The sequence below is a fragment of the Anopheles coluzzii genome, chromosome 3 (assembly GCF_943734685.1).
Source record: "Anopheles coluzzii chromosome 3, AcolN3, whole genome shotgun sequence".
Lineage (NCBI taxonomy): Eukaryota > Metazoa > Arthropoda > Insecta > Diptera > Culicidae > Anopheles > Anopheles coluzzii.
This window is the reverse complement of record NC_064671.1, coordinates 92,694,130-92,707,574: the sequence shown is the minus strand read 5'-3', so window position 1 is coordinate 92,707,574 and position 13,445 is coordinate 92,694,130. Positions and strand designations below refer to the sequence as shown.

The following is a 13,445-nucleotide window of genomic DNA, read 5'->3' as shown; positions in this document are numbered from 1 at the left end:
CAGCGATAATATGAAGAAAGTAAGCGCGTCGAAAAATGAACGGAAACCCCTTCCCCACATTGTAAATAGTCAAGTATGATGCGAAAAAAAACTTATAAAACATACACACACAACAACAAAAAAAGTAAAGTAAACCTGTAATCAACAACGTATAAACAAACAAAAAGAAGAAGTAAAAACATACACATATCTTTTACGAAAACAAACCCCACTGCAGCAACGAGAATGGTGAGGATGATGAAACTGCATAAAACATCGATTTATCTAATATTCAATCATAAAAAGATGTTTTTTTATAGAAGGCAACGCATTGGGGTTGTCCTAAACACACATCACAACTCCTTTGTGGGTGCGATCATTTGTGCGGCTCGATGCTACTGAAAACCTATCGCTTTCTCACTAGTGTCAGTGTTACGTGACCGGGGGGGAAAAATTACTATTACTAATTCCCAACAGAAACACACGAACATGATGAAACCTTTTTGTAAATCATTACTTAAGACAACGGAAAGTACATCGAAAACAAGACGAGTGAAACGCTTGCACAGCTTAGGCAACAGGCGTGAAAGGCGTGGGCAAACAAGTGAAAGCCAAATGGTAAAAAAAGAGGAGAAAACAACACAAAACGGCACAAACAACTGCAGAAGAGGGGGAAGAAAACTGTAACAATAAAGTAATAAACAAAATTTATTTGGAAAAAAAAATCTTCATCGTTTACTACTTTGACTGATTTGTTGAGAAATTTGTTTTTGTTTTTCTGTTTTGCTTGTCATTTGTCATTAATAGACGCCTAAAGGTATGCTATTTGCAATACAACATCACATTTTTAAAAGGATTTATATATTTTTTTACATTTTTGAAAACCTTTTTTTATGCACAGTGATGTACTTTAAAGAGAAGATTGTAAGTCCAATTTGTGTTTTTTTGGAATAAATTGAATCAGCACAACCACTGTGCGAAGCTGCACGATTCGAGCAGTACTTCCAATGTCCAATGTTTACTAGATTGAAAAAGCGCTTTTTTGCCACACAAACACACAGGCACGCACACCATTGCAATGGCAACTGTCACTTTCAGCACGACACGTTCACATCAAGCGCATGCGTTCCAGCTACTCCTTTCTCGCACTCACCCTCAGCGTAATATCAAATACAGGGCGCCTCCATCGTCAGCCATGAGGAAAGAAAAGGAAAGCTGTTCTGTTCAAGCTCGACTGGCTGGACAGAGCGCTGGTGGCGTCATTCTGCTGAACACCGTCGGCCGAGTCGGATGGGCAAGCTGTAGAGAGTCTTTCTGTTTCCTGTGTAGTGTCTGTGCATTTGTGCGTGCACCTGTGTGCGCGCGTGTGTGTGTGTGTGTGAGTGTGTGTGGCTGGTAGCAGCTTCATCCTCACCTCAGGAAACAAACGGGAGGAAAATCTTGCGTGTGGCAGTTTTCTGTACACTGTTTAGTTTCTCCGTTTTTTTCGCTAGTGCTCTTGCTAAAAGGTAGCTAACGGGAGTGTGTGTGTTTTTTCATTCTTTTCAAAAGTATTCTAAACTGTGTCAAAAGGGTTGCTCACCTGGGGGAACGGATCAATCGGATGGTGGTGTAGTGGGCTCAGTGCTGTGCTTGGTGGAAGGAAGAAAGGCTGAAAAAATTACAAAAAAAAAGGATTCTTGTTCCAATCAAATGATCTCGAACGATGCAAAAGAGGTCTCCCGTAGCTTGAAGGACAACTCGAGCGAGTGAGAAAAAAAAAACCTTCACCTTTCCTAGTAGCTGTTATCAGTCCCTTTTTCCCCAGTTTTCCTTCCCCGCTTTTTCGCCCCATTAAAAAAATTGGCAGCTTAAAATACTTTTCCCGTTCCTCATCTACTGGGTTCGCCTGTTTGTGAATGAATCCATCAGAGCGAGCGCACACACGAAGGTGCACAGAAATAGTCGCAAAGCTCAACACAGAAGGACACACACGGCCAGGGCCATCTAGGCACAAGGAAAAACGGAGCAACAGCTTCTAGGTTTCTTCCCAGCGTGCTTTTCACATCCTGCTTCCTTCTACACGCGTGCGTGTGTGTCTGTGTGTATGTCTGTTGGTGGTTTGTGGAGATGTGTTAGTGACGACAAAGCAGGCCTTCCTTTACGGGAGAAAAGGACTTCTCCGAGTTTGTGCGTGTGTGTTGTTGCGTCCAGTGTGTTTCGTACTCCCGTGTGCGTCTGTGTGTGTCACAATAATTTTTACATGAAGAAGCCTCCATTTTCCGCTGTCCCACAAGCTGCTGCATGTTCGATTCCTGGAAGGGAATGGAAAAAAAGCTCCTACCCTTTGACCTCCATTGCCTCCAACATCAACAGCAAAGGAAGCTGTTTCGAGGATAGAAAAAAATCAAACAAAAAGCTTTCCACTCGCTTCCACCCATCTCCACACACACAAACCTCCAAGCAAGCACAGCAAATTGATTGCCACCATCACACCATGCCCGCGCTTCGCATCCGTCCGTCCGTCCATCCATCGTTCCATCGTTTGTTTGGCATTTCTAACCTGCTCGAACACCACGTGCGCCTCTCCCCCCCCCCCCCCCCCCCCTACATAGTACCTGTACTTCATTCATACACTTCTTTCTCTCACCACTCCACCCATTCTCTCTCTCTTTCTCTATCTCTCTATTTTCATCCTCGTTTTATTGTTTTTTGCTCGTTGCCGCACACCACCAAAGTAGAGCCAACCCAACCTCACCTCACCAACCATTTTTCCTGTCGGAACGGTTTGAGTAAAAGCTTGCAAAGATTGCAACAGGTTCGTATGCTTCTTCTCTCTGGTCACTGTCTCTATGTTTTCTATGTGTGCGTATGTGCTCTATGTACGTTATCTGTTCTGTTCGGGTGTATGGGTGGTAGGCAGTACAGCCATTGCCATGCTGGAAGCGCTTTCGTACGAAATTAAAGGAAAGCGGGGCAATTAGGTGTTCTTTTGTGTTTGTGAAAGGGAATAGAATGTAATCGAATTTACTTTCAGTTTTGTATAAAAATGTAAGTTAAAAGAGTTTATTTTATGCAAAACTAATTATTGCAAATAAACGCCTAAATGTATACACTTTGCTGTAGCAAATGACTAAATAATGTTATATAAGATAAATTGCATACATTTAGGCGTTTCATTTTCATCAGAAAACGCTCTTCTACGTCATAGCAGAAAAGCATTTCACAGCATCCATTTTCCCTCCCTCCCTCCATATGGTGCGTACGACGATCTGGAAGTGATTGGAACACTTCCGTTCAAGCGCTATGGCCCACCCGTACCCTGTGTCCCCTTTTGCCTACCGGCTACTCCATGCTAATGCGGAAAACATTGTCCCACACAGCAGACTTCGTTGTTTTGCGTGTGTTTTTCTGTGTGGCTCTGTACTGTACAACCTTTTAAAGTTCAGCTTGCCTTCCGGACAGACGGTTGACGTTATATTTCCATTAACCATCAGGATGTGTGTGCTGCTAGGGCTCGGGAGTTTGTTCCAGCACGAATTGCAAAAAACGATTAGACGGCCATCGCTCGACAGGGGGACACCCGGGACGCAATTAACGGATGAAACCCCCCCCCCCGCCGCCCCGTGTCGGTCGGTGCTGTTGGGTAACGTTACCGAGCGACGATTGATTGAGCAGGGCATGATTGATTGGCTCGGGCAACGTGGAGAGTACACATTGATTGATTGAAGCGATTGCACAATGTAATAAAAGTGTACAGTGTAGCGCGAATGGGAGGAGGGGAGTAGGGGGAGTGGTACGGGTTTCTGCTTCGCTAGATTGGCTGTGCTAAATGGAGTGTGCCATTTCCCGTACCCCGTACGGGTTGAACGCAACAGGTGGAAAACATGGGACGCTTCGAGGGGACCCTTTACTTTCATCGGCATAAAGCTTTCGTTTTTCGTTCATGGTTCAGTAGTTGAACACGAGAAATAGATTTCCTTTTTGCTCCTTTTTTTCTTAAAATACGATATTTTTGCAAACAAAGGTACGAAATTTGCATACATTTAGGCGCAAAAGCGCTATTGAGTATAAAAGCGCCTAAAGCTATGCAATGTACATCGCAAAACTATCCTAAATCGCCCAATACGTGTTGAATAGCACACAATTACCGAAAGCACCATGTTGTACAACAGGAAATTAATACTCATCAGTGTCTAAAATATGATCGATCGATTTGTTTGTAGCTTTCATATGTGTGTGTGTGTGTTTTTACTCTACGTAGCCCGTAACGTAAGCTGTCATGACCACAACTTTCTCTTCTCATCTTCCTACCTCCCCCCCTCCAACAGCAATAGAAATTACAGCTATGCCTGAAGTGCTCCCACTTTCTGGCATGGCTGACGCCGAGCCGGACCTTTCGACGTTCGAGAACAAGTCCGGCCTGGCGGAGGACATGAAGTTTCTCGCCTCGATGCCGGAGCTTTGCGACGTGACGTTCCTGGTCGGTGAGACGCGCGAGCCGGTCTGCGCGGTCAAGGCGGTGCTGGCCGCCCGCTCCCGCGTCTTCCAGAAGATGCTCTACCAGGCCCCGTCGCCGCAGCGCAAAAAGGAGCCGCCGCCGCGCGAGAACAAACTGCGCCTCTTCCTGAAGCGCTCGTCCGAGCCGCTGCTGAACCTGCAGAATGCGGCGCAACAGGTGAGTTTTGCGAGGGCTGCTGAGCAGTGGGGAATGCTCGCGGGGAAGCTCATTAGGCAGCTGTCGGGAACATGTTGCCCCGTTTTTAGTTTGCCTCAGTTTTTGTTTGTTTGTAAGCAACAGTTGTGAGTTGGCTAGCCGATCCAAATGCTTTTGTACATATGGCCAGAACAGTGATAGTTTCATTTTGTTGGTAGCTTTCATTTTTGTTGCCACATTCATTTTACAAACCTAAAGCCAAACCTTGAGTCTTGAGTTGAGTGTACTTTTGACCTCAGTTTTTTTTGTAGTGTAAATAAAGCGTCCCATTGATGCAAACCTTAACCATCAACAAATGATCAACAAATAAACCGATACCGTTTGTCTATTTTGTCTCTCTCCAAATGCCATCGTTCCATGCGTTTATATATGTGTGTGTGTGCGTGCCAATTAAACAAAAACTAACCTATAAAAAATGAACATTTACACTGTTACATCGCCCGTGTGCCGTCGCATTCGTGCATCTGCTCCCGCTTGAATTGCCAAAAAACCACAAACAAACCAATGAACCGCTTTTATCCGCCTTCTCACACAACCAACAAATGCTCCACGTCCTACTCTCCCCCACTTCCACAACTGGGGACCCCCTTTTTCTGGGGTCTAATGGCGGGGTTCAATAAACCAAAAATAACCATCCGATAAACGACCCGCCCGCCTTCCATCATGACACATCCAACAACCCCCAACCACATCCAAATAGAGAAGCGGCTTCAACCAGCAACTAGCGCCTATTGCGGAGGTAAACTACATTAGTGTGCAAATAGTGTGCCAAAAACCAAAAAAAAAACACCTTACTGAGTGGTTCGAGAGCATCGAATCTCGAGCGCATGCTACAGTCTTAGTGCTTCTTGTGTTTAGCCTTCCTGTTTCGCTTCCTGTCTCGCTCGCGCGGCTTCTTTCTACTCTCTATCCACTCTCCCTATCGCTCTCGTACGTACGTACACACCATGACACCATCATCACAGACACGCGTTATTGCTTGCATGCTTTTTGTATTATTTTGCAGCGCCAAACAGCTTCACTAATGCACTGACCGGAGGTCACAATACACTCACGCTTCTGCTTCTGATGTGCTTTCACTGTGCTTGATCGATGTGCGACCTTGCTTGCGACTAGTAACGTAGCAATAAACAAACGAATGCAACTGTTTCTTCAAACACGTCACTACTCTTTCCAAACCTCAGCACTCCCTACGTGGCACTGAACTACTCTAACTTCCTTGCAGACTTTCGTTTTCTTCTCTCACTTGCTCACTTGCACCGCGAAATGAATGACACAAAAGAAACACTGCACACCACTGTTATAATACTGTCACCTTTAAGCGTACCTCTCTCTCACACACTAACACTCTGATTTTGTTGTTACATCTCCTTTTCTGAACGTTCTCTCTGCTAGTGCGAGCCACTGCCCTTTCATCTGTTCTGATTGTTACGATCGTGTTTAGAGTAGTGCAAGCTTTCCGTTTCCAACTACAGCACGCTACATCTACTGTCCTTTTCTCTGTATCTCTCTTTCTTTCTCTCTCTCTCTTTCTCTCACTCGCAACACACACGCGAACCGCACGCGCTGCCACTAGCCGGCCGGTCAGCAGCACCAGACGCTTATAATAGAAGAGTTCGAGCCGGACGTGTTTCGGCAGCTGATCGAGTACATTCACACCGGCTGCGTGACGCTGCAGCCCCGCACCCTGCTCGGCGTGATGAATGCCGCCGACTACTACGGGCTGGAGGAGCTGCGCCGGGCCTGCGGTGGCTTCGTGCAGTGCTGCATCAACGTGGACACGGTGTGTGCGCTGCTTGCGTCCGCTGAGCGCTACATCCAGTACAAGTGCACCAAGAGCTTGGTGCAGAAGGTGCTCGAGTTTGTGGACGAGCACGGCAACGAGGTGCTGAATCTGGGCAGCTTCACGCTACTGCCGCAGCACGTGGTGAGGCTGATACTGGCGCGGGAAGAGCTGCGGGCCGACGAGTTCACCAAGTTCCAGGCGGCGCTGATGTGGAGCAAGAAGTACTGCGACTCGAACCAGAACACGCCGCTGAAGGAGGTGATTGGGAACTTTCTCGAGTACATCCAGTTCCACAAGATACCGGCGAACGTGCTGATGCGCGAGGTCCATCCGCTCGGGCTGGTGCCGTACTCGATCATCATGAACGCGCTGGCGTACCAGGTGAGCCAAACAGGCCCAAAGCCCCACCCGCCCAGTGTGTTTCCTTCTGCTTGTTCTGCACATTCTTCCCCCCCCCCCCCCCCCCCCGTTCGCCAGCTGTGCTAACTTCCGTACCGTTTCAGGCAGACCCAGCAAGTGTGGACCCCGGAAAGCTCTCCCCCAACTCCAGCCGAGTAAGGCGGGCGAGACAGTCGCACGGGCGCTCGATGTCCGTGCAGAGCTCGCTCGATCCGTACGGCTCGAACACGACGCTTAGCTCCAGCGGCAGCAGTGATCCAGCTAGTGGACCACCTCACAGCAACTAACAAAGGCTCAACGGCCCCTCCTCTCCAACTCCAGAGTCGTCCTCCCACCATGGCCGATCGTTGTCGTCCTCCCACCATCCCGGCCAGCACCACCATCACCACGGCCACCACAGCCAGCACCATCACCACAGCCAGCATCTGCACCAGCCGAACAGTGGCGGGTCGAGCAGCTCGCGCTCGCTGCCCAAGATACGGAAGGCCAAGTCGCAGAGCTTCCGGACCCGCCGCAGCCCCTCCGAGCGCAGCTCCAAGGGTGGTCACGTATCGCCGTGGAACTTTAGCGCGCAGCTCAGCACCGGAACCGGTACGAGTACACAGGTGCAGCAGCAGCAGCAGCAGCTACCAAAGTCTCCTGTCGGTAGTATGACGCATCTGGAGCAGCACCGCAGCTCGATCAGCTCGGCCAAGAGTCCGTGTCTGTCGCGTCAGGGCACGTTGCGATCGTCCCATCGGCGGAAGAGCAGTCTCGGCGCTTCGCTTAACCTGAGCCAGGGACGGCGCAGTCCGATCAGCATGCTGAACGACCGTAGCCCCTCGGGACGGCCCAAGAGTCCGAACCTGCTCATCACCGATCAAGCGTACGCGTCCAGCTTCGATCGTCGATCGCCCACGGCCATGTCGTTCTCGGGCCGGCGCAGCCCGTCCGGACTGCGATCACCCTCCGGTGGGCTACGGTCCCCGTCGGGGCGTCGCAGCCCGCTCGGCTTCAACCTGCAGTCGGAGTACTCGGAGCTGCTGCAGAGCCAGCAGGATCGGTTCAGTCCCAACTCGCTCAGCAGCCACCAGTCGACGAGCGGGGCGGATCGACGCACCAGCCCAACCATCCATCTACCTCCAGAGCGTAGTCGCAGTCCGGTCGGGTTCGGGTCCCGGCTCGGCGGCAGCCTGTACGGCCCCGTAGGGTCGGAATCGCGCTCGGCCCGCACCAGCCCTACCACGCTGGGCACGATTCCGCCGATCACCATCTCCAATCCCTCGGAGACGTACGAGATTGTGCAGAAGTCTATCGAAACGAACCAGCAGCAGCAGCAGCAGCAGCGCAGCCCAAAGAGCCCCAAAAGCCCCAAGAGTCCCATGAAACCAGAACCGGGCGCAGCGAACGGTGGCGGCCAGTCAGCCCCCGAAAAGAAGGAGAAAACGAGCGTCATGAAGGAGATACTTGCGTTCGTGCGCAAACCCTCCAAGAAGGTTACGACGCGCACGAGCAAGTTTGCGGCGGCATTCACGCGCACTGAGTCTACCACGGGAGCGCCTCTGCTGCGCCAGAGCACCTTCTCCAGCATTCAGAACTCTTCCAGCTGTGCTGGGCGCAATGCGATCACCAAGCAGATGTCGGAGATTGCGTTCGAGCCGATCATGTCGTCGCTCAAGTGGAAGAACGTCGGCTCCAAGATGTCGCTCAAGTCACTCAAGAAGCTGTCCCAGGGTATGAGCGTTACCTCGGATGGACGCTCGCGGGACAAGCGCTCCAGTGGCGACGAGGTGAGCGATGTGGAGAGCAGTGACGGGGCAGCAGGAGCATCCGGAATTCCCAATGCCTCGGAGGCGGTGTTTGAGGTGCTTGAGAGCGTCCATTTTGAGAAGGTCGGCGAAGCGTACATCAAGCACGACCAGATACGGGAAGAGGAAAGTCCGCGCGGCTCGCAGGATAGTGCGGCTGGCAGTGATGACGATGAGCGGCACGGGTCAGACAGTGGCCGTCTGCGGGTGACAGCTGTCAGTGAGATCAAGAAATCGTTGGAAGCTCTTTTTACACGCCAAGAACCGATTGATGAGGCGGGTGAAACGGGTGCCACGGGAACGACTCGCGAACCGGACGCCATCCAATGCCCAACGTTCGAGATTGAGCCTCCCTCTAGGAGAGCTTCCTTTGATCCGCCTCGCTCGCCGTTCTTGGAGAACCTGCGCAGCCTGAGTGACACGGATCCCGAGGGAACTCACCACAGTCGGTTGGATTCGGGCGGTGATAGCTTTGAGATGATTGACACGACCGACCGAATGCCGGGATCGAGCGTTTCCGGCGATCGCCACTCCTCCATGGACACCAGCTTTGACATCTCGCGCTATCAGTCCACGAGCTACGAGGATCAAAACTCGAGCTTCGAGCTGGTGGAGCTGGACAACTCCCAGCGCGGTGACAAAACGCTCTCCCCGTACGACATCCGCAAGTCATCGATCGAGCTCGTCGATGCGGAAACGTTCCAGCGCTCCGGCTATCCGGAGGGTCGCAAATCCTCCCTGGAGACGCACTTTGACCTTGCCGACAGCTACCAGCAGCACCAGCAGCACCAGCAGCAGCGCTCCGCCAGCCCCCGATCCGCCTTCTCGCTCATCTCCAACTCGCGGGCACCGACGCGCAAGCAAATCTCCGAGCCGGGCCGCTGCCGGGACTCACTGCCACGATCCGGTGCACCGGCGGGCGCCGGCACCGGCATGAAGACGCACTACTCCGCACCGCACCGTGCCAAATCGCCCCTCTCGAACCAAACCTCGTCCAACTTTAGCTCGCGCGACAGCTACGACTCCATCTTTGAGTCGATGCCACCACCGCCACCACACTACCACACGCACCAGCAGCAGCAGCAGAAGAGCCCGTACTCGTCGTCCGACCCGAAGCAACACTTCCCGCTGCCGCCCCGCAAGTCCTCGAACGAGTCGCCCCGCTTCCTCTGCACCGACAAGCGCTGTGCCGCCATCTTTGAGCCGCGCCCGTCGGTCGGTTCGATCGGGACGGTCAGTGCGGGCGGCGTCGTCGGTGGCGGCATCGGTGCGGCCTCGGTGACGGGCCGGCTGTCCTCCTGCTACCTGGACACGTCGAGCGGCAGCGAGTTCGAGCCGCCGTCGCCGCGCCGTGCCGCCAGTGCCTCGCCCAAGCACACCTTCACCTTCCGGATCGTGCTGAAGAAGGTGGACAGCTCGCCGGACGCGATCTGCCCGTCGGCCGAGCGGCGCCAGCTGCGCGAAAAGGCCGAAAGCCGCCACAAGCGGCGGGACAGCCGCCGGAAGAAGCTGCTCGAAATCGGGAAGAGCTTCTAAGAAGCAGTAGAAGAAGAAGAAAGGAAACGCGCGCGCGCCGTCGAGATCACACAGAACCAAGCGGGTTGGATCTCGCCTCGCAACGAAGGAATTGGCGTTCTGGCGTTGAACGCTTCGTTTTGTTTGCATTTCGTTTGTGTTTATTGTTGTAGTACGAGCAAAAACTGTATGAATCTCGAGTAGCTGGAACTGCTCGAATAGTTAAGCAGCACAAGTTTCAGTAGTTTAGTTCAACTCGTTTCAAAGCATTCAATCAGAGCGCGACATTGTTATGATTTCTGCATTAACACAGGAGGTAAAGATTCAGTAATTCGGTAATAACTTCTCGAAAGTTTCTAATTACCAGACAAACTAATGATTGGGGATGCCAAATGAAATTTTTGCAAACATTTAATAACACTCTAGCCGTCGTTTTTTGCATGTCTTGACAGTCAAACTCACTCATCATATCAATAATCGATCGTTTTTGCCCCCGTTTGAATATTTGACTAAGCGTATTTGAAATTCCATAACACCGCAGCATATATGGGGCAAAGCGTGTGTGGTTCATTCACTCACCGTTCTGATCGTGGTTCAGATTAAGCATATAACAGGAACGTTTTTAAAACCTCTCCATCTTGCCGGTGCCGGTATCGACGTTTTTGTGGAGAAAGTATCATCTTCCCACAACACATGCACTTCCTACAAACGAAACGTGTTCAAAATAATAATATTAACAAACAGAAAAGGCGAAACGAGTGGACGTAAGTGAAGTATAAAAAAAAAAGCTATACCGTTACCGTTCCTCCTCAGGTGTACTTGATAATCGTATAGAAAGGAAGCAAAGCAGAGTCATGCAGAGTTGTTGTAGTAACCCCTGTACTCAGTACCCTGTACTGTTTCACTCACTTTCTTTTCCACCTTCGATGGCACAAAATCGTGTTAAACACCCTTTCTTACTTCTCCCTTCACAAGATACCCACCCACGTTTTCCAAAGTGCAAAACACCTCGAAAATCAAACGCTCGATCTCGCGCCTGCGAGCATCGTTAAATTCAGATGTATATGAAAAGTAGTAGAAATGTTACATTTTTCACTCAAATTCGTGAACTTTATCAAATGTTACCCCGTGTTGCGTGAAGCAGAAGAAGGCTCGTTATTTAGTATCGATCTACACACCACTTTGATGGAAGATTACAACACACGGTTACACACGGTTCACACAGCCTGATGACTGATGATGGCACTCAAATTGCAGCACACATTTACTTTACATGCTCCTTGCACGTGAGAAACGTGACAGAAACTGAGCAGTCGCTCAGAAGACAGAAGCACAAGAGGCAGTGCAGGTATAGGGCCAGCAAGTACTGAAGGGTTCGGTGGACAGACTGGTTGGTTCGGACGTTCGGTACAACTGGCAGACAGAATAGAGAAGAAAGAAGAACAAGAAACACGCACACTTGAAAACTTTCCGGGATCAAAGCGTCTTCTCTTAGGCACTCAAATCAAACTCACACTCACTCTTTCTCGGGCAAACGGAACGAAGAGCACAAGAGCTGGTTTCGATGTAGCGTTTACAGATAGGGTAGAATATACTGGAGTATACTAGTAGTTCCGGCAACAACTACGGTAGCAACAACAGACAACTTGTGCCGGGCTATATGGGCTGACGCTGTCGATCAGCCATGTGACAACAAACTCACCAAACACAACACAACAAACAAACATAAAAACAAACAAACAACAGAGACACTCTGGAGGGGTCCGTCTTAACTGTATACGCGAATGTGTTTCCCTTTGTGTTGGCGCGCTGTAACGCTTTCCCGCATCCTTTCGCAATCCCTCCGCTAGAATAGGTGTAACTCCCAGATGTGACAACATGGTGTGACGGGTTCGTACGGATCGAAAAAAAAGATCATGCCGGCGACACTGAAACTGTTATAAGTGTATTTTGTGTGAGTGTTTGTTCATGAATGTCGACTATCTATAATGTCTATGTTGTGAACCAGAAGCGCATTCCAGCATGTCCCGATCTACTAGAGCACGATCACGATCCAGTGTGCCCCAGATGCATGTTACTGGATATTTCCAAAGGATCTCCACTCAATTCTTCAACATTCTTTCCCTTCTTTCATTGTGTGCCAATAATCCACTCACTCTTAGGACCCTTAATTCCTTAATGTCCTCAATCCCAAGGGCAGCAAGCCATTCTACAGCTCTCTCGATAAGCCAAAAGATGACGCGAGCCGGGAATCCACATGGACTCTTATCACAAGACACCCACAGACACTACAGAGGTCCAAGGTCCAGTTACTCATGAAACCTCATCCCGCTACACTTCGCCCACTGCAACACATCAAACTTCTAACACACACACTCACACACCTTTTACCCACCCAATCGTATTGTGAGACAGTCAAAGTCAAGGAAATCCATTTGTCTACATCCATTTAATCGGTGTATGTTGATTGACAAAACCAAACTAAAAAAACACACACACACAACCAAGCAAAATATACATACATATATATTGATGATGAAAATTGGGGCTAGTTTATCTTGGTAAACTGAAAGAAATGGTAATGAGTTGTACGGTGAGTAAAGAGTAGTATCACATTACAGGGAAAAGTCATTTGCAGTAGCACAGATAAATATTAAGGCATACTGGAATGGATCTAGTTATGAAGTACATCTTATCGCTTAATTGTTTGTTTTGCTACCAGCTTTTATGTACAATGGTTTTTAGCTAATGTGGAAGTCATTGATAACAGTAGACCATCAAATACTTAATGAGTAAAGGTGTCAAGGTGCATTGCAGTATGACACAATGTTTTGGCTTCTGTGGTTTGAGCTATCTGTGGCACTGTTTAATGTTTTAACTCAACTTGTATTTGTTACTCTATTTATCGCATACGGCATAGCTTCTGGACATGATAACTTTTCATTTTCGTTTACGTTCTTACAAGCAGATGTAATGTGACGACGTAGCAAAAGTAGTGATACTGATAGCACATCCGGGCTATTTTCGGTAGGAGGGGTGAGTGGAGTTCCCGCTAGCTAGATATCACCTCTACGACACTAATCGTACCGCAGGCCATTCAATAGACCTTTCCTAGTAATTAACGACATTGACATGACGACTCAAACAAACGTTTCAGGTCTTACAGAAGTCTTCCAGATAAAGACTTGGTTCTTCTTACGACCATAAGCATTGGTTTGGGAGTATTTGAAGTCTCGTATTATCAACAACCTAAGATCTTGAGCGGATGGAACGAATGATATCT

The 13,445-nt window shown here is 49.6% G+C and overlaps 1 protein-coding gene across 5 annotated transcripts; it reads left to right on the top strand.

Annotated features, from left to right (window-relative positions):
• The first annotated feature begins 1,032 nt into the window (after positions 1-1,032).
• On the top strand, positions 1,033-12,704 carry LOC120954949 (serine-enriched protein). Of its 5 annotated transcripts, none has more exons than XM_040375313.2 (6): positions 1,038-1,487; positions 2,700-2,776; positions 4,290-4,636; positions 5,376-5,414; positions 6,252-6,842; positions 6,965-7,271. In XM_040375313.2, exons 3-6 carry the CDS (start codon positions 4,307-4,309, stop codon positions 7,145-7,147), a joined length of 1,143 nt encoding a protein of 380 aa, XP_040231247.1. In that variant the 5' UTR covers positions 1,038-1,487; positions 2,700-2,776; positions 4,290-4,306; the 3' UTR covers positions 7,148-7,271. The 5 variants fall into 5 exon arrangements, with proteins under 5 accessions (XP_040231250.1, XP_040231249.1, XP_040231247.1 ...); XM_040375314.2 differs by having other exon boundaries at positions 2,697-2,776; XM_040375317.2 differs by lacking the exon at positions 5,376-5,414 and having other exon boundaries at positions 1,040-1,487; positions 6,965-7,015; positions 7,265-12,704.
• The last annotated feature ends 741 nt before the right edge of the window (positions 12,705-13,445 follow it).

Bases quoted from the DNA above. Each gene is read 5' to 3' on its own strand.
- LOC120954949 (XM_040375317.2), top strand. From the start codon at position 4,307: ATGCCTGAAGTGCTCCCACTTTCTGGCATGGCTGACGCCGAGCCGGAC. The intron at 4,637-6,251 runs GTGAGTTTTGCG...CGCTGCCACTAG, and splicing joins TGCAGAATGCGGCGCAACAG to CCGGCCGGTCAGCAGCACCA. The intron at 6,843-6,964 runs GTGAGCCAAACA...GTACCGTTTCAG, and splicing joins TGAACGCGCTGGCGTACCAG to GCAGACCCAGCAAGTGTGGA.